This window comes from Temnothorax nylanderi, unplaced genomic scaffold (assembly GCF_030848795.1).
Source record: "Temnothorax nylanderi isolate EJ_2023f unplaced genomic scaffold, tnyl_v1.0 TNYL_tig0296_pilon, whole genome shotgun sequence".
In the NCBI taxonomy this organism is placed as follows: Eukaryota; Metazoa; Arthropoda; class Insecta; order Hymenoptera; family Formicidae; genus Temnothorax; species Temnothorax nylanderi.
In genome coordinates, this window is record NW_027249358.1 from 186,092 (window position 1) to 213,373 (window position 27,282).

General features: G+C 35.1%; 3 protein-coding genes across 6 annotated transcripts in view; 2 read left to right on the forward strand and 1 right to left on the reverse strand.

Annotated features, from left to right (window-relative positions):
* Positions 1 to 24,414, forward strand: part of Gga (ADP-ribosylation factor-binding protein Gga) — a 195,070-nt gene extending 170,656 nt beyond the window's left edge. The window contains exons 12-16 of one of the 4 annotated variants that reach the window (XR_011720329.1): positions 5,348 to 5,540; positions 5,614 to 5,766; positions 6,067 to 6,226; positions 6,552 to 8,841; positions 8,968 to 9,301. Coding sequence is in view for 1 of the 4 variants with exons in the window: in XM_071719469.1 (XP_071575570.1) it covers positions 24,053 to 24,121 (69 nt within the window). In the remaining 3 variants the exon portion in view is untranslated. Of the gene's footprint in view, positions 1 to 5,347; positions 5,541 to 5,613; positions 5,767 to 6,066; positions 6,227 to 6,551; positions 9,302 to 24,052 lie in introns of those variants that run through there. The other 3 variants (XR_011720328.1, XR_011720330.1, XM_071719469.1) reach the window with 3 other exon arrangements.
* LOC139780751 (uncharacterized) lies at positions 14,596 to 17,425 on the forward strand. Its single transcript, XM_071719474.1, has one exon. It carries the CDS (start codon positions 16,294 to 16,296, stop codon positions 17,422 to 17,424), a length of 1,131 nt encoding a protein of 376 aa, XP_071575575.1. The 5' UTR covers positions 14,596 to 16,293; the 3' UTR covers position 17,425.
* Positions 24,219 to 26,974, reverse strand: Lst8 (MTOR associated protein, LST8). The gene is made up of 7 exons (XM_071719475.1): positions 26,576 to 26,974; positions 26,086 to 26,238; positions 25,904 to 25,965; positions 25,686 to 25,836; positions 25,215 to 25,417; positions 24,545 to 24,687; positions 24,219 to 24,371 (listed from the first exon to the last, which is right to left on the reverse strand). The coding sequence occupies exons 1-7, from the start codon at positions 26,699 to 26,701 to the stop codon at positions 24,247 to 24,249; spliced, it is 963 nt and encodes a 320-aa protein (XP_071575576.1). The 5' UTR covers positions 26,702 to 26,974; the 3' UTR covers positions 24,219 to 24,246.
* Between the last annotated feature and the right edge of the window lie 308 nt (positions 26,975 to 27,282).

Sequence of the window (27,282 nt, forward strand, 5' to 3'; positions counted from 1 at the left end):
GTCGGGCCGATTTTTTTTTTTTTAATGGATCCTTTGTGTCATTAAAGCAGTACCCAGGAACAACGCCTATTACCTGCATAAAACATATGTGAATTAATATTTTACATACATATTACATTATGGAAAAGCGATTTATTTTCCGAGTGTATTTATTGGGAAAAAATTTGCAAAAAACCCATGACACATTGCCGATAGCGCTGGTTTTTATGAATGGAAGATGGGAAAAGGGAAAGGAAAAGAAACTGTCTATGTTGAGTCAATATAATGTTTAGGTAACTTGCATCTAATGGTCATTGGAATTTCATCTATGCTATAGTTTCCAATGTTGCTAATGAGAGGGTTTTCGTGATCAGGTTTATAGACTTTAGCGATCATCTCATAAATAACTTTACCAACATACTCCACTTGTGTTTGCGTATGCAGATCAGCGATGCGCGTTCTAAGTATATTGATGATGATGCGAAGAAACTTGTTCTGCATGACTTGAATTCTTTTGATATGCGATTCGTGAGCTGCCGCCCAGACCTGAGCTGCATATAGTAAAACCGTTCTGGCACATGTCTTGTATAGCATAATTTTATATTCTAATTTGAGATCACTCTTCCCATTGATAAGAGGATACAGCTTTCTAAGGGCTCCCCGAGCCTTACCGATCCTGTCGTCAATGGCAGGCCTCCACCTCAGTTGCGCGTCAATCTTAACTCCAAGATACTTAACTTCATTAGCCCAAGGGACCATAAAATTTTCCATCCTGATGGAAGGAGGTTTTGGAAATCTTTTACGAGTTACAATTATCGCCTCGGTTTTTTCATTGTTGATTGTCATTTTCCAGTCCCTAAAGAACTGAGAAATGACATCAACATGCCTTTGCAATCTGCTGACGAGCAAAGCCGGACTTCAAGAAGAAGTATACACGGCAGTGTCGTCAGCATAAATTGCCAATTCTGTGTTTGGGTCTTTTGGAATATCATTAATGAATATATTGAAGAGAACCGGCCCCAAGATGGAGCCCTGGGGCACACCCGACATAGCCCTGCATACGGAGGAAGATTCTCCCTCAAAAGTGACTGTAAAGTAGCGATTTCTTAGATACGAGCGTAAGATTTTGATTATGTATTCCGGCATACTAAGAGTATTTAATTTATATAGCAAGGCCTTATGCCATACTGAGTCAAATGCTTTTTGGATGTCAAGTAATATCATTGCTGAGCTTCTTTTCTTGTTAATTTCCATTGCAAAGAATTCCGTGACTCTAAGCAACTGCTGAATTGTAGAATGACGAGACTTAAAACCGAATTGTTCGTTAATAATGATATTATTAGTTAACAGGAAGGCATCAATCTGAGTAAGCAAAACTCTTTCATACACTTTACTTAGCGAGCTTAGGAGGCTGATTGGTCTATAATTTATTGGTGATGTTTGTGCCTTACCCGGCTTGGGAAAAGCAAGAATCTTTGCCGTCTTCCAACAAGACGGAAAGTAACATAAACGAAATGAATTCAAAATAATATAATATATTTGAAGAACGATTTTGAAAGATGATTTCTTAAGCATAACAGTCGTGACCTTGTCCGAGCCTGGGGCTTTGTTGTTAGGAAAGGATCTAATGATATTAGAAATCAGGCGTGGTGTTATGAATTTCAAATCGTATTGCAGGATCTTTTCATCCAGTTGCTCAACGTATTCATTTACAACGTTTTCATGTGGAGATACCAGGCTGTCTGCCTCCTGATAGATTTTTTGGAAGTTTTGCGCCAGTAATTCTGCCTTTTCCTTAGGATCATACGCAAAAGAGTTATTACCGAGATCAAACGGTGGAGCGGGTGTTTTATTTCTCTGTAGAGCCTTCCACAGGCCCCATATACTATTGTCGCTGATCTTCGCACTTTTCAGTCGCTTCGCCCATTTTTTATTTTTTGCTTCGCTTAATTTATTTTGAATGATGGAATTAAGTATATTTCGATAGTGCTTATGCCTATCTAGACCAGCATGCTGATATTTCCTTCTGTAATAATTACGAAGTTTAATGAGCTTATTTAATTCTGCGGCCGTAGAGGAATCAGACGTTATATGGCTGAAGTTGAAATTTTGCACTTCAGTGGCGTTTTGGAAGGCTCCACAGAGAAACTATTGCAAGTCGCGAATACATGTATCGATTTCTTCCTGGCTTATCAGACTATGCCTTAATCTCCACTTATTCGTTGCAGAATTGAAAGTTTCCCAATTAACTTTACGAGACTGATTTAACCTTCTTTCTATTTGCGATTTCTCAAGATTTAGAAGTACTGGGAGGTGGTTTGAGGAAAGGTCATCGGCTGTTACGCAAGAATAATCATAATTCAGATTTTTTGCTACGAAAAGATCAATGTTGGAAGGTCGCCTGCGGGGCATCCTATGCGAATATGTTGAGCTGTGCATGATGTTAATAACTTTTTTATTTGTGTAGTTTAGCAGTTTGATGCCTCTGCTGTTATTGCTGAAATTGTTCCAGCAGCGGTGTTTAGCGTTAAAATCGCCTCCTATTAGAATTTTGTCATTCGACAAATCTTGAAAAATCGCATTAAATTCATCAAAGTCAAAGTTCTTACTGGGGGGAATGTACGCTACCCCCAGCGTCAAGCTCAGGCCCGATAGCAGTCTTATCAAAAGAACCTCGCATCCATCTATATCAGGGTTTGGAAGTGTATGAAAGCGCAGAGACTTACTAATTACTATCGCCAATCCGCCCGCTCTAACACGTGGAGCATCTAATCGAATAATATCATAACCCGAAAAATTTAATTTGATACCTGGATGTAGCCACGTTTCGGTTACCAAGGCTATATCTATGTTATTAGCACACATAAAATGGTTTAGTTCTAGTTCTTTATTATTTAAGCTTGTGGCATTCCACAAGCAAATCTTTAGGGAAGAGGGAGAAGGAGCCATTTTTAGTTTATAAGATCGGCTGCCTCAACAAACATCTGTAATTTGCTAAGTCCATCAGAGCAAGAAGCTAGCTTTTTGTTAAGCTTACGTATAATATTACACATCGATTTAATGTTAATTAGATGGCTTAGCTTTTTAATTTCAAGGATTAGGCCGTTGAAGTCGGCCATATCATCTGTATGTGTATGGTTGCTAGGTATATTGCTTGGTACGTTAAGTTTCAGTGCTTCAGAATATGTTTTTGGTGGTGAGTAATCATGTTTGTTCGTTGAGGCAGTCGATCTGCCCGACAGAGGAAAGTCATGACCATCTGGGTTTATAAACATGGTTTTGCGCCGTGTGCCAGGGGTTTCCTTGTAATGTATCTCGAACGGCAACAAGCCAGACGGGCGAGTTGCCGTGGGCTTTTCCAAAAATTTCAAATAAGATACGCATTTTGAATAACTAGCAGGGTGCTCTCCCGAACAGTTACAGCATTTAGCCGGTGCACTTAGGTCTTTTTTACATTCCGATGTTAAGTGATTCTCAGCACATTTGACACACCTTGGCTTTTTAAAACAGTTGGCTGACGTATGGCCAAACGCCTGACAGCGAAAGCATTGCCGAACGATTTTACGGTTAATGAACTTATCCCAGTAGATTCTAGAGTAGAATAAATATCGAATCTTTCTTAATTGCGCGAGCGAGAACTTAGCGCTTAAATTAATTTTATAAGTGGCATATGTGCTATTTTCATCATTAAGCTGTATACACGAGTTGATTTCTATTCCGTATTTAGTTTTTAGTTCGTTAGAGACCGTTAGGTTCTGAATGTTTGGAAGGCCTTTCAAGGTTACGGTAAGAGTCTTCTCTTCTGGGAGTGAATAAGTGTGAAACGCGTATTTTTTGTCAATTGCAAATTTCTTAAACCCAACAAAATCACTCAGCTTAACAAACTGTATTTTAATTTGATTGCCAAGGTATTTAAAATGAAAATTTTCACCAACACTTTGCTTCAGTAGATTCGCGAATTCAGCATAGTCATGTATTCTAGTTGCAAGATAGATCGGGGGGGGGGGGGTTTAGTTACTTTATGTTCATCCGAATTTTCAGATAATTCTTCGTCTCGATTAGCTATTCTACTCACATGCTCACTTTTTGACTGATCTACGCATTCCTCATCGTCTCTCTCAAGCAAATCTATCGTCTCTGCCAGGCATTGGAAGCGATTAGTTGTATTGAATTTACCTTGTAATGTAGAGTCGGTTTCTATGCGGGGTAATTTTTCCAAGCCAGAATGGCTGGAAGAGTCGCCTTCAGCCTGTCGCTTAAGCGGCATCCCTGTAGTCTTCTTACCCTCCGATTTGGAGGGGTGTCCAGACGCCCGCTTCTCCGGAGACACTGCGCCGGCTCCGCCGTCCAGCTTTCAGCCTCTCCAGTAGCACTAAGGTAGCCCTCGTCGGCTCAGCTCTCACAAGACTCAGAACTCGCAGAGTCGAAGACAAACTTGGGTAATGCGATAACCGAGTATGCTCCACCGCTGCGTGTTCGCAGTCGGGCCTCTCACAGGCTCGCCTCTTATACCAGCGCGTGATGTTTTTTTATTACGAGAAAGTACTGGCGCATTGTAGCCGCGTCGCGGCAGTGCGCGTTACTAACGTTCGCGGTCGCGTCGTTAACGTCTATTAGATATCCACCAAAGCTCCATTAAACGTCTAGTTATCGTCTATTAGTTATCCATTAGATACTATGTTTACGCGAGCGTTACTTCTGTAGTAACTTACGATAATTCCTTCGCGTAAACGGGATTTTGTAGTAACTTCCCAGTAAACAAGGAACATTAAATTAACGTTTAGAAATATTGACTTTATGTGTATTTTTTAAACGTTTTTTAATAATATTATACACATATTTGAAAAATATTATTTCATAATATGATTTTTCTGAATGTTGTTAAAATATTTTAAAAACGTTACAAAAAATATTTTTCAAATGTTACTCTGACATTTATTTGAGATCAATGCAACAGTTCAAAATTCCTTGTAATTTGGACTTGGAAATAACGTTGGTAGTATATTAATTTTCTGTTGTTAGAATGTTATTGTTTTATATTGTACGCAACGCTCATCGCGACAGCCATGATGTATAATACATTATCCTACGTACAATGCGTGAGTGCGTATACACGCGTGTGGATCGAGTAGTGCGGAGTGCTCTTTATTTACAATATATTTATATATAAGTAAGTAACTATTATATTCTAAAAGTTGTATATTAATAATAAGAACTCAATTAACCATACGTGCTATGAATAGTAGCTGATATGATGATCTATAACCTATAATTTATATTAACTACAAATAACGTTCTTTGGGTATCGGTAGAAGCTATAGTGGAATTATTTGCTATTTTCTTGCAATTTACTGCCGATTATTTTCAGCTGTTTGAGCGCGTCGAGATCATGAGCAGACGCACGCTTGTCGCGACAGTCAATCGGAAGCAGTAATAGTTCTGGAGACTGTAGTCACATTATCTTACATACGTATGATGCACGTGAGTGTGTCATATATACGTACGTTTGCATGTGCTTGTGCTGTCGAGCGCTTTTAATTGTATACAACATTTTTATATGGGTAAGTAATTATTATATTCTAAAACTTGCATATTAATGATAAGAACTCAATTATCTATATGTGCTGTAAATAGGTAGCTGGTGATTCAAGATCTATTTTTCGACCTATATAAGAGAGAGATTTGCAGAAGAAAAGAAATATACCAAAGTATTAAGGATCGAACATATTCTTGATGTAATCGGGCCGCGAGGCTGACTGCTACGTGCTCGTAAAGTTTTCAAATATGGTGTGTCCTTTAAAAATCAAAATGTATTTGTATTAATCTCTATAATGTATTCAACTGTATGTTTTATGTATAAAACGATCAAATAGAATCTTGAGGAGGAGCACCTAATGCGTCCAAAACCAAAAATGGTTACTCTGACTCTTAATCTTACAAACTTATATCTATAATATATGTCCTTTAATATGTTCTATAATATCCTATAATATGTGTTATTATATTTTAAAAGTATTCTGAATTATTTTCCTTGCAATTTATAATAATAAACTGCATTATATAGAATTACAAGTATAAATTTTTCAGGTGAACAAGGTTATGTTAATTGGAGGGAAACATGAAAAAAATTTTATTAGAAGAAGTTTGAGTGCTACATTTTCTGATGACTTAGCCTCCATGTGTTCATGGACTGGCCAAAAAAATAATTATAAAATTAAAGATACTCACACAATTCTGAGCATTAAAAGTAAGTAATTTTTTAAGAGATGTATATATTACTTGCAGTATTAAATGCTATGTTTTATGTCTCAGAATTTATTAAAATTGTCTCTTATTTTTTTGTGGCAATCATCGTTAAAAAGCAGGACACACATACACGTTAAAAATTCTTACGAAATAAAAGAAAAATATATATCCATAAACTAATACTTTTGATCGATTTAGTATATGTAAACTATTCCGGATAAATTTGTGTTATTTCAATAATTATCATAAGTTTTAATTGCCGTTAAATTAATATTATTTATTTCTTTCATCTAACAATAAACTGTATTGAATTTTTCTTATTCCAGAAGCTTTTAGAGCAATCCCAGTAAGAAAGAAACATTAAATTAACGTTTAGAAATATTGACTTTATGTGTATTTTTTAAACGTCTTTTAATAATATTATATACATATTTGAAAAATATTATTTCGTAACATAATTTTTCTGAATGTTGTTAAATTATTTTAAAAACATTAAAGGAAATATTTTTCAAATGTTACTCTGATATTTATTTGAGGTCAATGCAACAGTTCAAAATTCCTTGTAATTTGGATCTAGAAATAACGTTGGTAGTACATTAATTTTCTGTTGTTATAATGTTATTTTTTATATTGTACGCAACGCTTATCGCGATAGCCATCTACATTATTCTACATGGTGTTACGCTCAGATACGAGCTGGAGAAGTAGTCACGAGTCGTCCTCTTGACGACGAGTTAGTTGAATAACAACGCTATGGTGATTGAAAGCGGAGACTTTGAACCGAACGGACGTGTTGAACGGACCGATCTGTACTTTTACTTAATAAAGCAGTTTTCTTCGCTAATTAACCTTTATTTTCACGAGTTTAGAAGTGCGCGAATGCGAGCGGCAATGTGTGGAGCGCGATTCGAGTGAGTTCCGGGCGAAACAATACGATGCGTGAATGCGAATACACTTGTATCGAGTGCTTTTTATTTATAGCATATTTATATAAGTAACTATTTAGACAATAAATATTGAGATATTTTACTACTATTGCATATTTATTGAAAACATGTTGCCTGTAATAGAAATAAAACATCAATAAGAACTTTAAATAAATGTTAAAATTAATATTACGGTAATCTTAATATAATATTGTAAGTTGATAGTACGTTTAAATTTTTATCTCAAAAACATTACAGGAATGATAGAAAAACCTTAGCGCAATGTTATTAGCAACGTTATGGCACTCCTATTTCAACATTACTGAAATTTCGTAATCGTGGTCAAAGTATGTTCATAATGATGTTCTATACAACATTAAGAACTACATATTTAACAACATTACAAGTTCTGAAATATCGTTGCAATAACATTGTATTAATGATTGTTTTGCTTACTGGGATATTCCCTCGGAATACAGAAAAAGATTTTGAACACTTTGTAATGGAGTGGTTCAGATTCGCAAACGTCCGTAAGGAAAGAAAAAAACATTAAAAAGGTAATGTAATGTATTTCGGTATATACTCTCCATAAAATAAAATCATTATAGTTTGCTGCGTTATAATTTATAAGTAATTTTTCACTAATTTAATTCTACTTTTATTTTTCAGGAAGTGATAAATATATTATCTTATTTTATTATTATAGTAACAAAAGGGTCTTAGGTTTGATCTCGACTCAGTCTGCATCTCGCATATACAGTCCTCGTTTAATTTGTAATATGTAAGGGGTTGATTAAGAGGAAGTAAATGGTTTAAGGATTCGTGGTTTAAGAATCCAAAAGTTTAAGGATTAAAAGACCTGTATGTGGTTTAATAATCCGTTTTAGAAAGTTTGTAGAATGAAAGAAAAATACATAGGTCTAGGCGATAGTAAAAAGAAAGTTTTTATAATACATTAGAAATAGTAATTTGTGCTATATGATCTAAAAGGATAAGGTCGAAGGCACTACCACCCTCATTCGAGGGGACACATTTCAAATAAAGAAGGAAGATTTTGATAAAATTATTTAGCTTGACATTTTTTCTCAGTATCACGTTTAGTTTTTATTCAAGGATCAACGACGAAGATGTGAGACCACATCTGATCTTGCCTTAAATGCATTTTTTCCTGGATTTGAGACAGAAATCTGATTTTTTTATTTGAAAGATGAGTTTTATAAGGTATAAAAGGAGAGCCCAACGCAGAGAAAATTTGGTAGACTGTGAGCAACTGGCCGTTGCAGTAGAGCTAGCCTCACCACGCCACGCTCCAGTAAAACCCAGCACCCTTCCCGGCTCGCCGAGGAAGCGGTGGTCAAGAGCTCGACAGAGCGACGCAGGACTCAGCCTCTCCCTTTGAGCCTCTATGTCAAGAGGAGAAAGGTGATCCTGAGCGACTGTCCTGCAAACGACGCTCGGTCGACTTCCGGTGCTGGACACACGGATCTCTTCCCGAATCCTCCAAGGAAGATTCAGCAACCACCTCCCAGCGCTAGTCGTGCGGAGGAAAAATCTGCGAGAAAGGTTATCGTGATCGATCCACCCTCTGGTGCCAGTCACCGAAAAGGAAGCTCTCATAGCTCCAAGTTGAGATCACTTCCTCTTCTCGACGATACTCTAACCTCCGGTGCCCAGACACCGACGACCAAAGGTAACATAGACCTAAGCGCAAAGTCGCTATTCGGCGCAGGACGCTCGGTCAAGCATTCGCCGATTCTTGGCGCCAGTCGACCAACTATCTTAGTCACTCCTAAATCAAAAACCTTTTTCCTTCCAGTAACCTCAACGCCGAAGGTTGAATTAAAGTCTCTTTTAAAAGAGTTCGAAGTTCCCCGACTTATCTCTCCTCTTCCATCCTCTCCTCGAAGCATCATTGCTAAACCATTAAAGGAACTTGCGGAACGAGCTACACAGACCGAAAAACAACTTCGACCGAAGGTGACACATCGGAGTGTAGCAACACAAACAAAAACTCGAGGAAGAGAAAGAAGAAGGAATAATCGAGGAAAATTCAATCAAATTAAAAATAAAGAAAATGTTTGTTCGAGTTGTAATAAATGTTTGAACTGTGGAAAATATTAAATATGTTCAAATAAAAAGTTCAATGTAAACTGAGTCAAAAATATCTTAGCGTATCCCACATTAAAATAGGAAATCGATACAATTAACCTAGCGAGCGGCTTAGAATAATAACAAGCAACGTCGTAGATTAATATTCCTAAACAATATTAACAATACAGATATACGAATAAATCTTTTTTGCCAGTCAGCGTCGAATATTATTTTATATTAAATATTATTAAATATTTTATATTTTATATTAAAAATGCCATATGACAAAATTTGGAATATCAGAAAATTCTTAATAAAAGAGAAAAAATGCAATAATTATATAATAATAAATTAAATTTTTTATAAGTTCTAAAGTCTGTCAGCAACTTTTCGGAAATATTACTAATGCAATGTTGTATGTGAAACATTCAAAAATATAACGCGTGCAATGCAAACGTAATAATAGTTTTATCATGTATCAGAAATGTTTCTAAACCATTGTATCTGCAATATTTCTCGCGCAATATTGTAGAAAATTCACTGCCTGCAATTCAATTTTTCATTACCGACGCAACCTTTCGGAGATTTTTCACAGGTATTTTAGATGCGGTGTTGCGTTTGATATGTTACAGAAATATTATTCGTGCAAAGTAAACGTAATAGTGCTTTTGTAGTGCTTTGGAAATGTTTCTGAAATATTGCATCTGCTACATTTTTTTTGCAATATTACAGAAACTTATAAATATTGTAAACAACTTTTTGAAAGATTTTAGACATATTGTTAATGCAATATTGCAAAAAACATGGTGCAGGTACATTTTTGAAATATTTTAGATGCATAGTTGCAAGTGAGATGTTAATGAAGTGTTTCTGCATTGTTTCCGAATATTTCAATATTTCAGCAACATAACATGCTGTTATGTAGTTACACATTCATAGGTTCGCGCCGTATTGTTTTCGTTTCCGCCGGAAATAATACGGGAAGTAGAGGGCTCAGGAAGCGAGCGCTAGTATATACCCAGATAGCCAAATCTGTTCGAACAAATAATGCCAAATACTTGCTACAAATTTTGGTTTCAGAAATGGTACAAATTTGCATCAAAATTTGTTTTATCAAATGTTGTCGACAAACTGCTAGCAAATAAGTATCAAAACATGCGTACACAATTGACGCCAAATTGATACCAAATATCGAACAAAGCTTAGTAGTACCTGATAACAAATTGGCATCAAATTGCCGCTAAAATTAGTTGACAAAACCTAACACCAAATTAATGCCAAATATTGAGCAAATTTTGGTGACAAAACTTAAGAACAAATTGACGCCAAATACCAAACGATGTTTAGGGACAATATTTAACTGCAAATTGGTGCCAAATACAGAGCAAATCGTGATAACACTGCCTGACAACAAATTATCAGCAAAAAGCAGCAAATCTTGTAGTTATCTAACCATTTATAAATAACAAAATACAGCTTTTTGAAAAATATTTTTTTTAAAGGCATATTAAATAAATATAATTTTTTTATTAATTTAAAATAAATCATTTTATACATATATTAAAAATCTTTACATTTATGACATATATTATTATAAAATGTAATATAAAGTAAATAAAATTATTAATTACAAAGATGTTACTAAAAATGTTACAAATATTGCAATAAATGCAAAAATGACATAGAGCGTTTTCGACTGGAGCGAGGTTAACCCAACTCAGGTTATTTTCTTCAAGGATTGAACAATCACAGTTATTCTTCTAAAGAATGGAATAACCGTGATTGGTCAGTTATAAAAGAAAAAAACCTGAAATGGGTTAACCCTGCTTCAGTCGAAAACGCCAATAGTCTCTTCAGTCCTATACGACAAATTTTATGTGGATATTCTTTCCATCTGATCTATACAGAAAGCAAACACAATCTTTTTCTTCTAGCTCTTATAGAAAAACAGCACATTGACTACGTTTACATGACACCGTTAATCGGGTTTTATAACATCGGTAGTTGTCAGGAAGACCAATCGTAATCATTCTTCAGAAGAATGGAATAGCTGTGATTGACCGGCCTAAGAACTACCGATGTTATAAAACCCGATTAACGGTGCCGTGTAAACGTAGTCATTGACATGGTTGTTATGCGAATTTCCACCATGCGACAAGCTTGTCACAGCCTTGTGTGCAATATGTTAATTCTCAAACTTGTACAAAAAAATTTTTGCATACGAAAATAACTGCGCAATCACTGATTAGTCTATATCTTTTATTAGACCTCAAATTATATACCAATCAGTGATCATACAGCGTTAATATTTACGTATGCGAAAATTTTTCGAGTTTGAAAATAATGACTACGTTTATACGGTCCGATTTACGCCGAAGTTATAACAATCGATGTTATAACTACTGACATTAAATGCCATGTAAACGCACTTTTACGACGAAGTTACTACATCGATGTACATTATTTTATTTAACATTATTTTAATATTTATATATTTTACATTAATTATTTATTTACTGTAATAATTTGAAAAAAACGTTTATGTAACATTTATTCGACATTAATTTCATATTTATTTCACATTAATTATTCATTTGCAATAATAATTTGAAACAACGTTTATTTAACATTTATTCGACAGTAATGTAATATTTATTTTACATTAATTATTTATTTGCAATAATGATTTAAAGAAACATTTACTTAACATTTATTTAATATTAATATAATATTTACTTCAAATATTATTTTATATTAATTATTTCATTATAAGAGTGTTTTATTATCTTTCTGTTGTCGTTTTGCTCTATAAATGCCGTATTGTGGCAAATTTCCGCGTCACGTATCTATATAAAGCTGATACATATATTATATATGTATGTGTGTGTTCAGATATTGCGCTCGAATTTCTTCGCGTTTTGCAAACGCCCGATCGTTTCATTCAGATGGCGCGACACGTGAGTCGCCACTTTCAAAGCGCCCCCACCTCCTTCCTCGCTCTTGTTCAGTGTCATGGCCGCTCTTGCTGCGTTTCTTCGGACGAGACGAGTACGTTTTCCTTCTTTCGTAACTGATTGAGCTAAGCGGCACGTATTCTGGAGACCAACCGAGCGAGATTCGACTTCCCAAGGAGAGCTCACCGCCAGGAAAAGGAGAGCTTGGGGGAGGATTGAGGCGAGGAGTCCGGTCCAGCGAGTAGGGCCCTTCCGATATTCTCATTTGGGACGCCATATTGGAAGATCGACATTGATCGTAGTAGTACAAGGGGCTCTGCAAGGTTAATTCTCGTCTTAAGGGGATCCTATAGCGGCAGTGCACTTTATGCACTAAGTGCACACTTTAACTCGTATTTTATTTATTATAAATGTTTAAGAGCAAAAATGCAAAATCGGGCTGTGTAGGGAACTACATATGAGCTTACTGATTAAAAATATCCTAAATGGAATAAGATTCATTCGATATTTTGGCTAAATTCTACTAATTCGTAATTTTTTTACGAATTAGTAGAATTTAGCCAAAATATCGAATGAATCTTATTCCATTTAGGATATTTTTAATCAGTAAGCTCATATGTAGTTCCCTACACAGCCCGATTTTGCATTTTTGCTCTTAAACATTTATAATAAATAAAATACGAGTTAAAGTGTGCACTTAGTGCATAAAGTGCACTGCCGCTATAGGATCCCCTTAAGATCTTGGAATTGCTCTCATTCTTGTGGCTCTGGTTTATATTCTAGCCCTAGAATTGATCTCGTAGACAAATGCAGAGGCCCCCCTCTCTTTTCTTTTCTTTTTTTTCTTTTCTTTTCTTACTTTGATTTCAATCAGTAATCCAGACTCCTTAATTCCGCCCTGTAAGATCTGGTTAATTCTCGTCTTGAGATCTTGGAATTGCTCTCATTCTTGTGGGTCTGGTTTATATTCTAGCCCTAATGTAATTTTAATATATGCATTACAATTTTACACTGTCAAATAATAAATAATATCGTTTGAGATAATAATAACAACAGTATAGATAATAGTAACAATTTTATTACTTGACTTATTTCATTATATTTTTGACAACTCGTATATACATTAATTGTGGCTAAGGTCTATACTATGTCATAGTGTAGATCTTAGCTACATTTCTGGCAAGTCAGTCCAAAGTATGCGGCTTTGTTCTCTATCCTTTTTATCTGTAGCAATTTTATTTCTTTTTATTTTTTAATTATTTTTTATGTATTATCTCTTATGTATCAGGTTTCTGAAGAAGACTAAGTATATAAAGTCGAAACGTAAAACGTTAATTGTATTTAAAATTTGTTTAATTAAACGAGATTTTGTTTTTAAATTTAAATTGATGACCTTTTTATAACTCGAAAATCAGCCAGCCTTCCTTCCTATAGTTTATTTTGTACTGTTAGTTTTTTTAATTTAGTTATATTTTTTTCCATTAACATTCCATTTGTTATAGTGATTGTGCAGTAGAAAATCTGAAAAAATAAATGTTTTTAAAGAGTAAAGATAGTATATATTTTGAAATCTATGTATTTTATGTAAACATAACATTTAAATTTATTTGCAGTTTATTTTAGAACATGCCAAAAAACACCGTTTTATAAGCTTTCCAAGAAAGTTAAAAGGCTGAAAGTGAATGTTGAAGTTGTAGAAGAACTCAATTCAACAGATTCTTTAATTGAATTCGATCAGTCGCATATTCAGCAAGCACATGCTTCCGTTAAAAGCCAAAGTTCCGTAATACCAGATTTTCTTCATAATAAAAAAGAATCTGAACTTTCTCATTATTATTAACTTTTTCATCATTCTGAACTTCCTCACCATTCTGAATTTTCTAATAATTCTGATCATTTTGAGTACTCTGAACAGTTTGATTTCGAAAATAACGATAATTATAGAGATATATTTAACATTAACAGACACACCAGCAACAATAACGAGGCTCATTCAGATGACACCGATGATAATTCTGAAAACTGCGAGAATAGTGATGAGAATAAAAAATATTCGAAATGTTTCGTGAAAACAAGAGTTATAAGAGTATAAAGAGTTATACTCTTATAGTCTTAAAGAAGAGTTATAAGAGTATAAAGAATATGTAATATTATGTAATAAAATGTTTCATTCTACTTGCCGTTTGAATCTGATTAAGGCAAAATTGTAATATTAGTTTGAAATAGAAACAATTTAAAACAATTTAAAATACAAGGGAAATGCTTTAGTTTTATAACTATCATATTCTTGCAATATTAAAAATTTAACATATTCTTTCTTTGATTAAAATATTTCTCAAAATAATCTTGGAACTGTTGATGAAATATCGTGTATTTTTTTATCTGTAAAACAAAACTTTAAATTTTGTTTGAATAGTTTAAAAGTTTTGTTTGAACGGTTTAAAAGTTTTGTTTGAACAGTTTTTTTCTGCTGTATATTAATTTCTATTACATCAAACACTACAAAATTCACTTCGGTTGCTTGCACCTAAATGATGTATATTATTCTTTTGTTATTTCTTTCTGACAACAGTACTGCATTATTCCATCGTAATCGACGAACTATGCACATTGTAAACATTTGTTTATTTCAATTTTGCATTCTTGCAAATAATAAATCGTGTTTCAAGTTTGAACTAGTTGTTTAAATATGCACGGTAGTTATTATTGTATGATTAAAGAAAGGAAAGTTAGTAGTATTAGGCTTATAAGAATATTGTTTTAGATGCATTTTCATAGAAATTATACTCGTGTTTTCAGTAAGATTCTATAAATCCTTCTTATACCGGCCAATGCATTATCTGCGCACGGAGTATGTGTTCCAGGCATTATACAAGATTCTCGAGTGTTTACAAATATTGTATGTGCTGTTGACAAAGTTAAATGTTTGCATATGTCAGTAAATTCACATTGTATAACATTTACTGTAATTAATATATAATTAATTATTTTATTGCCACCGTTAGATTTTATAAATGTCTTATAATGTTTTATAAATATAAAGATTTCTTTTAACATATGTATAAAATAATTTATTGTAAATCAATAAAAAATTATACGTTTTTTATAATTTAATGCTTTTAATTTTTCCTAAAAAAAATATATTTTAGTATTTATTAATGGCTACGTAACAAGGCTTGCTGCAATTTGGCGTCAAGCTGTGTCATCAAGATTTGCTCTGTATTTGGTGCCAATTTGCTGTTAAGTATTGTTCTCAAATCTTGTTTGATATTTGATATCAATTTGGCGTCGGGTTTTGTCAACAAACTTTGATAGCAATTTGTCAACAATTTGCTGTTAGATTGCTGGCAAGCTTTGCTCGGTATTTGGTGTCAATTTGGCGTCAAGTTTTTTCGTCAAGGTTTGCTCGCAATTTGGCACAAATTTGCTGTCGAGCTTTTGTTGGCAAGCCTTGTTTACAATATGGCGCAAATTTGCCGTTGAACTTTTGCTGCCCTGTTTTGCTCGATATTTGGCGTCAATTTGGTGTCAAGTCATGTACACAAGCTTTGCTAGCAAAACACAAGCGTATTGCAGACACAGATCGCACCGGATTTGTCGACAAGTTTTGCGCGTATTTGGTGTCAAATTGGTTACAATTTGCTGACAAATTGTTTACTGGGTATATATAGCCGTCAGCTAGCAGCGAAGCTCTCTCTCTCTACGGCGGCAGCTAAGAGCGCAGTATTATATATATCGAGTACCGAGGTTGAAATATAAGTAATAATATCAACGTGCCAGAGTCTTTCTTTTCCCGATACACAACAAAGAATTGGCGACGAGGATGGGATCGCCGCTTAACGGATAACGTTGACCGCACGAGGAAAAGTAATACTCGTGTGTGTGCCACGTGTCTTACACGTGCGCTAACGGCGATTAGAATACAAAGGGAAAAGATACCAGACTGGACATTACATGGTTCTACAATGTGAATTACGCGTTTCAAGACTAAACTAGTAAGTGAAGATCGGAACTACAACTCACAATACATTCAGTTATACGATATACGTTACGGGCACCGGTACGTGGAACAATCGAGAAATCGGTAGAAGTACAATATGGCGGAGGTCGTGTTACACGGTAGCTTCAGCATCGATACGTTCGATCCGGCAACCACGGATTGGAAACGGTGGTTACAAAGATTTACGGCTGCGGCAAAAATTTTCAAAGTGTCGGACGAGCAGAAGGTTATGTACTTGTTACATTTTATTGGATCTACAGCATTCGACGTAATATGTAACAAACTGGCACCGACAGATCCGTATACAGTTTCTTTCAATACGTTGGTCGACAGCCTCACGGAATTCTATGCACTAGTACCCCTGGAAATTGCCGAAAATTTCCGTTTTTATCAACGGAAGCAAAGGGACGGAGAGAGTATCAAAGACTTCGTTGCTGCGCTACACAAGTTGAGTGTCCATTGCAATTTCGGGACATATTTGAAAACGGCCCTACGCAATCAGTTCGTTTTCGGGCTGGCGAGTCATCGAGCCCAGTCCCGGCTGCTGGAGATGAAGGACCTGACGTTCGACAAAGCTGTGCAGGTGGCTACAGCCATGGAGTTATCGGAGAAGGATGCTCAGCAACTGCAATCAGGATCGACGACGGTCAACTACATGGGGGCTAAGGACAAAAAGGCAGAGAGGAAATTCCAACCCAAGCGAAAAGCCTCTACGAAATCGACGAAGGCAGAAAATAAGGCAGTTCAATCCAATACAAATAAATCTCGTGTCAATACCATGTCTAATGTATCTTGTTTCAGGTGTGGTGGCAAACATTTAGCGAATAAATGTACCTTAGATAGGAACATAAAATGTAACAATTGCGGTACGCCAGGCCACTTACAAAAGGTATGCATGAGTGCGAAGCGATCAAACACCAATCAAATTGAGGAAGTGCTACTCCTAGAACACACCGAATTCAGAGATAAGTTTTTCGAAACACTTATGGTAGACGGCCGACCCCTGCGCTTTGAGATTGATAGCGGTGCAGCGGTTACCATAGTGAGTACCCGAACGCTGCGGGAACATTTTCAAAACCGACGTCCGTGTTCAACGTCCTTGCAGTTAATCACGTTTTGCAAAACGACGATTCAAATCGTTGGGGTCGTACCCGTGACGGTTACGTTGCGCGAAAAAACCGTTAAACTCAATTTATACGTTTCAAATGTCGAGCGTGAGCCACTTTAGGGCGTGAGTGGATACGACAATTACAAATACATCTAACGGAATCAATAAATAATGTACAACTATACGACAATACGAAAAATATAATTGCGCAATTATTACAACAGTATCGAGATAAGTTAGATCCACACTCTACAAAAATTAAAGGTTTACAAGCTAGCCTGACACTAAAGGAAAATGTCAAACCGGTATTCTTAAAGGCACGAAAAATTCCCTTTAAGTTATTACCGCTCGTAGAGGAGGAGTTGCAGTCACTTGTTCAAGCCGGTATATTAGAGAAGGTTAATGCATCCAGATGGGCTACACCTATTGTACCTGTTCTCAAACGTGATAATACGATTCGTATTTGCGGGGATTTTAAGGTCACGATAAATCCATATTTAGTGGTTGACGAACATCCACTACCAACGACAGACGAATTATTCTCGTCAATGGCAGGTGGAGAAAAGTTCTCAAAAATAGATTTAAAACAAGCATATTTGCAGCTTGAGGTTCGTGTTGAAGATCGCGAATTGCTTACACTTAGTACACATAAGGGATTATATCAAAGCACAAGATTGATGTACGGTTCGGCTTCGGCGCCAGCGATTTGGCAGCGCGAGATGGAAGGTGTTGTAGGGGATATACCCGGAGTATCAACCTTTCTGGATGACATTAGAATAACCGGTCCAAATACTAAAGTTCATTTGCAACGACTTGAGCTGGTACTGCAGCGCCTCGCAAAAGCCAATATCAGAATCAATGAAAGTAAGTGCGAGTTTCTTCAAGACAGTATAGATTATTGCGGATATAGAATAGATAAAAACGGATTACATAAAACTACAGAGAAGATACAAGCTATTGATCAAATGCCAAGACCGAAAAATGTTATGGAATTACGTTCATTCCTTGGTATGGTGAATTATTACGGTCGTTTCATTAGGAATTTGAGTACGATTTTAGCACCGTTACATAAACTACTACAGAAAGACGCTTGTTTTAAATGGTCGCATAGTTGTGAACAGGCTTTTCAAGCTGCGAAAAAGAATTTTAAAAGCGATACAGTGCTTGCACATTTTGACACGAAGCTCCCATTGATTCTGGCTACGGATGCTAGTCCTTACGGCGTAGGTGCGGTCTTGTCACACCGCTATCCTGACGGTACAGAGCGAGTGTTGCAGTACGCGTCCCAGTCTTTGTCAGATACCCAGAAACGATACACGCAAATTGACAAAGAGGCATATGCGATAATTTTTGGCGTGAAGAAATTCCACCAATACCTCTATGGAAACAAATTTACATTGTATACTGACCATAGGCCGTTAGTACAAATATTTTCTCCGACTAAAGCGCTGCCTGCGTACACAGCGATGCGAATGCAGCATTACGCTGTATTTTTACAGGGTTTTTCATTCGATATTAAATATAAGAATACGAAACTACATTGTAACGCGGATTGTCTATCACGACTACCAATTCCGACGTCAACAACAGCGGAACGCGATGTAATAGACGTCTATGAAATAGAAACAGTACAAAACTTACCAATTACAGTAGAAGAATTAGCACGTGCTACAGCAAATGATGTACAGTTAAGTAATATTCTAAAAGCCTTGCGTGAAAAGAAGGAAATACCTGTACAATTGCGATTTAACATGAACCAAGCAGCTTTCAGTATTCAACAAGGCGTCCTCCTTTGTAATGGGAAAGCCGTAGTTCCCAGTCAGTTACGACAGCGTTTTCTTCTAGAATTACATAAAAGTCATTTTGGCGTAGTAAGGATGAAAGCACTAGCGAGAAATGCTTTCTGGTGGCCTGGCGTGGATAAAGCAATTGAGAGATTAGCGAGTAATTGCAATACATCTAATGAAGTACGTAACGACCCACCAAAAGTCGAAGTACATGAGTGGGAGCCAGCAGAAGTGCCCTTCGAGCGTGTACATGTTGATTATGCGGGACCATTTATGAATCATTTCTTCTTCGTAGTTACGGATGCATATTCGAAGTGGCCTTTTGTTCGGATAATTAAGAATATTACAGCGAAAACCACAATTAACGAATGCAAAGAGATTTTCACCAACTTTGGTTATCCAAAAATAATGGTAATGGATAATGGTAGCAATTTCCGTTCCACGGAATTTTTACAGTTCTTAAAGTCAAAAGGTATTACACCGAAATTCACTGCTCCATATCATCCGTCAACAAACGGATTGGCAGAAAGGTTCGTGCAAACGGTGAAAAACTCTTTGCGAAAAATGTTTGCGGATCCTAGAAATAAGGGACTAACACTAGAGGATGCAGTACAAGACTTTTTAGTACAATATAGAGTAACTCCTCATTGTATTACAGGCGTAGCTCCATGCGATCGAATTTTTAAAGGAAGAATGCGTACAAATTTAACTGTATGTTTACCGGACGAACCAAAGAAATGTACAAATACAAATGCGTTTAAGACATGTAGAATATTTGAGGTGGGACAGAGAGTACAATGTAGGGACTATAGGAATAGAGTTAAATGGCGTTTTGGAAAAGTCATTCGTCGGACTGGGAAATTACACTACACGATCGCGCTAGATGATGGTCGGATCTGGGAGCGGCATATAGACCAGATTCGCAAGACAGGAGATGATAAGAACCCAAGACAAAACTGGTACTCAGGTGGAGACCCATACGATGAGAAACCACCTGATGATGAAGCTGGAGATAATCCAGAAGAACCGGAGCCACTAAACGACTCAAGGAACGCAGGCGATAATGTGCAAGACGAAGAAGCGGCACAAGAGCAAGAACCAAGGGTAGCACAACCACCCCTGGAAAGGCGAAGCCAAAGAGAGCCGTCAACCCGAAACAGAAAACCACCTGCAAAACTTGCGGATTTTTATACGAAGTTCCGTTAGAAGGTAGTTTTTCCTTCACGAGGGGAGAGGTGTTATGTAGTTACACATTCATAGGTTCGCGCCGTATTGTTTTCGTTTCCGCCGGAAATAATACGGGAAGTAGAGGGCTCAGGAAGCGAGCGCTAGCATATATATATAGCCGTCAGCTAGCAGCGAAGCTCTCTCTCTCTACGGCGGCAGCTAAGAGCGCAGTATTATATATATCGAGTACCGAGGTTGAAATATAAGTAATAATATCAACGTGCCAGAGTCTTTCTTTTCCCGATACACAACACATGCCGAGTGGGTAGCGACCAGATGAATACATTATTATTAATGTCTTAAAATATTCCCTGAAGTTTCCGGATTTCGTACGTACCTAGAAAATAAGGGCTTGCCGAATGTTTTGCTCTGATATATATGAGGTTAAATAAGTAGTGGATCCAATCGCATATTGCTTTACTCGTACCGTTATGCCTGACCTAACATAAATCGAGTCCAACCTCACTACTATTGTGATATTTTTTTAATTAGTAAATAATTAAATACGATTAAATCGTGCGTGTAAAATCATATTTTATATTATTATAATTATTGGGATGTTGCAATATGTTTGTTTTCAATTACCTCATGACGGACTGTTACTTGACTAGGGCTACGGTCAACGTGACGCTTCAAAGCATTTGTAGCGTTACGTTGACCGTAGCCTAGGTGCTGCGAAAGAACTACCTTAAGGACGTTCTCCGGTCCTTATACTAGAGAAAATCGATTTTCTTTAGATTTTCTTGAAACTGTGAATATACGTTAATTTAGGTGTGCTTTATGCGTGGTATAAATTTCAGTACCTCTTCCGGTATAAAAAATAAAGATACTGAGCCTCAAAGTTTCAACTTTTACTAATGAAAAGGTTTTCCAGGCCAAACGGTAAGAGATACGAGGTTGGTCAAAAGGACCAAAGTTGCTCCTCTCGTCGAGTTCTATAAGGAAAAAATGCCAAAATTAAAAAAAATTAAATTAAAAAATTTTTTTTGGTAAAAATTGAAACTTTGAGGCTCAGTATCTTGATTTTTTATACCGGAAGAGGTACTCAAATTTATACCACGCATAAAGCACACCTAAATTAATGTATATTCACAGTTTCAAGAAAATCTAAAGAAAATCGATTTTCTCTAGTATAAGGACCGGAGAACGTCCTTAACATTACAAAAATGCGTGATATCAGTACAAAATTACCTTTTTTAAAAAAGGGAAAAAAACGCCAAGTACACGCGCAATGTATTTTGTAAATTCAAAAATCCAACCTAAGTAGTAGCTTTATTTCTCCTTAACAAAATTATATCATCACAAAATTACGTTACCTAGCTAAAAGAAATAAAGCTACCACTTAAGTTGAATTTTTGAATTTACAAAATACATTGCGCGTGTACTTGGCGTCTTTTTTTACCTTTTTTAAAAAAGGTAATTTTGTACTGATATCACGCATTTTGTAGTGTTAAGCAAGGATTGACAAAAAAATTTTATTTTTTATTCTTTAATTTTTCGCGAAATTAGCAATAACAACAAATTAAATTTTTGTTGAATTAGCAAATTAGTAACAGTGACAAAAAGTTACTAATTACATAAAAATTTATAATATTTAGGTAAAAGTGAATTACAGATTACTTAAAGAATTGGTAATTTGTCAGAGAAAAATTTTTAGTTCGTGAAAGTTAGTATTTAGGTGAAAATAAATTAATTTCTTTTGCAAATTGGTAATTAGTAGAAATAAATTCTTTATTATTAAAATAATTAATAGTTTGTCACAAATAAATTACTACTTATTTGAAAATTAATAATTAGTGAAGAATAATTAATCATTTTTCCAATAACAAATAAATAGTCTCAGGTAAATTACTTGATTTAAAAATTATTAATTGGTTGAATATAAATAATTTAATTATTGCAGTTAAAGGTGGTTTAAAAAATAATTATGTTAATGTTATAGGTATATAGGGGAGACCGGGGCGGAGTCGTCACTATAATTATCTCGAAATCTGTATGTTGTGTGAACTCGCCATTAATATTGTAAACACTACTTATGGTGCCCATGTGACCAACGGAGTTTAGTGATATTATATGCTATGTTGTGATTTTCATTAAGGCAAACGTGTTTTCGGAAGTCAAAAGTAAAATTTTTTGCGCGTCGAAAATTTTAAATATTTTAAACATTATTTTCTCCAAATCTCGAGATAAGTGATTCTGAAGAGTAATGCATGCTGAACACGAATCCAGTGAAATTTTTTTATTTTCGTTGATTTCTAATATTTTATGAGCGATTAAACTTAAAATCTGTGTCGGGGCGAAGTCGTCACCAAGCCATATCATGGAGGCTTCGGGCGAAAATCAAAGTCAAAGAAGCAGCAGTGGTCGGATTCCGGCGAGGACTAAGATAATATGTGCTATGTGTGCTCAGAGATGACAGAATAGAGCTGACGAGAAACGTGCGAGCGTAGGGCACATAAGTGTGTGCGCTTTTCTTGTAATTAGTTTCCGCCATCGTGTTTTTAATTAATGTTTCCATTAATTAATAATTAATAAAATGTATCCTATCATTTTTCATGATCGAAATTATGAATTTTCATTTAAAGTTCAGTCCGAGAATGGAGTGACGACTCCGCCCTGGCAATTTTGACATTTCAATTTTTGCACCTTTGTCGTTTTCACTCTATACCAGTTGAACAAAGCGATGTAGACCAAAAATGCCTATATAAATTTTGTAGCCAAGGGTTCACTCTTTACAACGGTATACCACATTTTACTAAAATTATTTTTGTTGTTAAAAATCGGTACCGAAAAAATAGTGACGACTTCGCCCCGGTCTCTCCTACCTATATCTGGACACCTTTATTATTTGTAAGTATAACGCGAATTAAAATCAAAGATAAAAGTATTTTTTTCTTGCAGTTTGAAACTTCAGTTATAATATCCAAACGTTTATTTCCATAAATTTATATTTTTTTAAAGGTATCCAGACACAGGTACGTGTCCAGGTATTGGTACATTTACCTACTCTTAAGTGTCCGGGTATTGGTACCTTTACCTTACCTGTTCTCAAAATATACTTTTTTAGGATCTCGCGGTCATGTGAGATAGTGCGTTCAGAAGCGAGAAACGCTGAGAATTTGTACGCCCGCACATAAGCCTGCATAACTAGACTTCGTATTACATTCATTTTACGGCTGTTTATTAATTGTCAAGGGAAAGCGATATAGACGTCGGAGTATTTTTGAAGTGTGCTGAAATGATCTGAAGTGTTATTTTATGCAAATCTTTTTATTTAGAAATGGCGCGCAAGAATTCTCAGCGTGTCATTTCTTGCCTCTGACAAGAGGCTCGTTCAATAAGTAATGCAACACTTTTTTCTCATTCATGGTTATTTCACTGTGGTTTTAAATGCATCATATTTTTCCCCAATTCTTTAGCAAAAACCTATTTTTCAACACAATCTCTATTCAATTCTATGGCCTTATGCCATCTTGATGTGAGAACCAGCATGCCCTTGCGCTGGTCTATGGCCGGTATTCATAGTCGATTCTTATATTTAAGACCATCTTAAGTACAATCTTAAGATGTCATTAACCAATCACAGAGCCGTATTAGCATCTTTAGATATTACTTAAGACGGTCTTGAAATAAGATCTGATTATGAATACCGGCCTATCTCTCAGCCACTTTCTTACTTTGGCTATGGCTTCCTTATTATTGTCATATCTCTTCCCGTAAATTGTATCTTTCAGAGGACCAAAGAGATGAAAATCAGAAGGTGCAAGGTAGAGATGAAGTTCCTCTGGACGAGATTCCTTTGAGTGAAGAACGACAGTCCATCGTACAGCCTGGATCTTACACCTTAATAACATATAATCTTGAACTTTTAAATTTTTCCATTAAAAAAAACTAAATATGTATTATTTAAATTTTTATTTTTTTATTTTTAGCTTGCGGAAACAATTTCATCGCGAAAAGCAAGAGCTGTGACAGCCTTCTGATGTCCTACATATTCTCGTTCTACTGTTCCTGTAGACGCATTCCACAGTCTTGCAATTCCGTCTGAAGAGGCTGCGTAAAATATCAAATAAAATAAAAACAAATATATGAGATATTTATACAACTTTGATTACAAGTTTTTTGACAAATTATAAATCGGAAAATTTGTCACAAGTTACACAAGTATATATTTACGTGGTCTTATTATTAGGGAAAGAGAATATTTAAAAAGACGAAATGCTCACCGGTGAATATATATTGGGAATCTGCGCTGAATGCCGCATCCCAAACCCAACGCTTTGCCTCGTGCTGAAGTACTTGTACTTCGGAAAAATCTGTTGTTCTCCATACTCGTGCAGTCTGATCAGCCGATGTTGTCACCAACAATCTTAATAAATTAATTTAGATATAAAACTTATTTAGCAAAGGGTATAAAAAAATTGTTGGGGATAGCATATCCTTATTTTTTTGTTAACATTTTAAAGAGGATATACAGAATCTTTTGTACCTGCCGTCAATTTTTCACTTAAATCTAATCAAATCTAAATGGATACTTCTGATATTTTTTGGTACAACTATTTTAGATTATGATAACGGAAGTGAAAAATCATATAAGTTTATTTTCTTGTGTTATCAACATAAGTTAGTTCCTTTACATCTCAAATAATATAAATTAATAGAATAATATAGATAGTTTAGCAACAAATTTAGAACTACTGTAGTAGTTCTAAATAGTTACGAGTTTAATATTTAAGAATATGGCATTCTCTCCTGTTTGGTTTTTAATATTTATAGTCCACGAGAATGTATGACATCTAATACATATACATTGTATAATAATAATGTTATATAACGTATATATTAATTTTTTTAATGATGGAAAAGTACTTATTATAAAAATAAGAAAATACTCACGTAGAATCAGGACTGAATTTGCAGCGGAGGGCATAACGTTTATGAGCTAGAAGTTTGTGACGAGGATTAAGTTTTGTAGGTTCTTCTCCAACGCCTCCTGAAAGCGTCCAAATATAGCAGTGTCCTTTATTATTGACTGCAGCCATGTAAGTGCCATCCTGATCTATTGTAATATCCTGAATCGAAGATTCAGCTTCAGGAATCTATATTTAAATAGAAAAATTTTATTAATATTAAAAAATTATATCAAGATTATTCTAATATTACATCTATGATTTTCATCTCTCTTGATAAATTTTGTATTTACATAAATCATATATTATTACATAAATATTTTAATACAGATATGTAATAGAAAATAAAATAATAAAATCAAGAGAATTGTCAAAATTTTATCTCTTCGAAAGTTCTTCATGACTTCAGATCCTGAACATAAATGTAAAATGTTCAAATATAAAAAAGATAACATACTAATTGCTCATTGTGATCAGAACGAAGGTCCCATAAATGTATGACTCCACTTTGATCACCAACAATTAGTTCTGCTTGATTGGGATGTAAACATACACAATTTACAGGTGCAGTCACTTGAAATATTCTTTGGCACTGAAAGCTGCTCGATCTATCAATAAAAATTAGTATTATTAAATTAAAAATATAAATAATTCTTCTTTCAGTAAATAATTTACCTCAAATCCCATACTCTTGCAGAACAATCTTCTCCTCCTGTATACATCCACTTTCCTTCTTCCTATTTACAAGAAATAATTATATAAACATTATTGTAAACTTTTATTTACAAACATATATACATATGTTTGTAAATAAAAGAATATCCTATATATAACAGTATGTAATATTAACATAAAACCTGAAAGCCTAAACTGGTAATATTTTTCGACACTCCTTCATAGTTGATGACTGGATTGGGATTATTTGAAGCTAGGTCGTACATCCGTATATGCTGATATCCAGCAGCAGCTACAACATACTTGTCTGGTGTAATATCCAATGCATTGACTTGCTGTAAAACTCGTTAAGAAATTTCAAAAAATACCTCAAAAAGTTTCTTACTTAAAATTGCAACATATATACAATTTTAAACAGAATAAATCACATTTACTTCGCCAGTCAAATAATAAACAGCAATGGAAATATTAATTGACTCTACTGGCCAATTATAATTGTCAAGACAATACGACCATGATTTGGTACGATTATCGTCAAGATGCTTTTTTAACCAAAAATTTGGTCCTTATAAATTGATGTAATCTTTGATACTTATATATATTTATATATAATATACTTATATATACAATTTTAAGTTAAAAATATTATTTCTTTCACGTAGCGAAGGATACAGAATCCGTGTGTTGGCACGTACGTTGACAGACACCCGTATGCGGTTGCCATATTTTGATAGTATGATCATAACCTCCCGTAACAAAAATCACTTGTTCGTTGCTAATCACACAGTCGAGAGTCATCCTCAATTTATTAATGATCTCACAAAATTAAATTATTAATTTATTTCAAACAAAATTCATTATTATAATAAAATTATAATATTGATATATACTGAATTGTTTACACTTTCATACACCAAACTATAAATATTTCTTTCTCTCTTCTTGGATTTCTTCTTCCTTTTCTTCGTCTTTATACTTGTTTCCTCTTCGGAGGACTTCTTTGAATCTTTCTGATTCTTTCTTCTTTAGTTAATGTGACGCTCGATTTCCCACGGTAGAGAATGGGTGAGAATGGGTGGCTTTCCAGTTAACGACACAAGTCGACACAAGCGTAAAGGTAGGTTTTCATGGGCAGTGAAATGCACTAGAGCCAATTTCACCATTCGTAGAATCTTCTGTATGAAATCGTTTGTATTTTGTATGAAGACTTTTGATGTGCAATTGAAAAGGTGTGTGAGTCATTCGGTTAATTATTTATTTATACACCATGCATTTATGTCGCTGATAGACGCGGCAACGCCGTGCGGCAGAGTGCGTTGACCAATCAGAAGGCTGCCGCAAGTCGCCTGCGTTAATCTGCGGCAAAATCAAAATTTGTT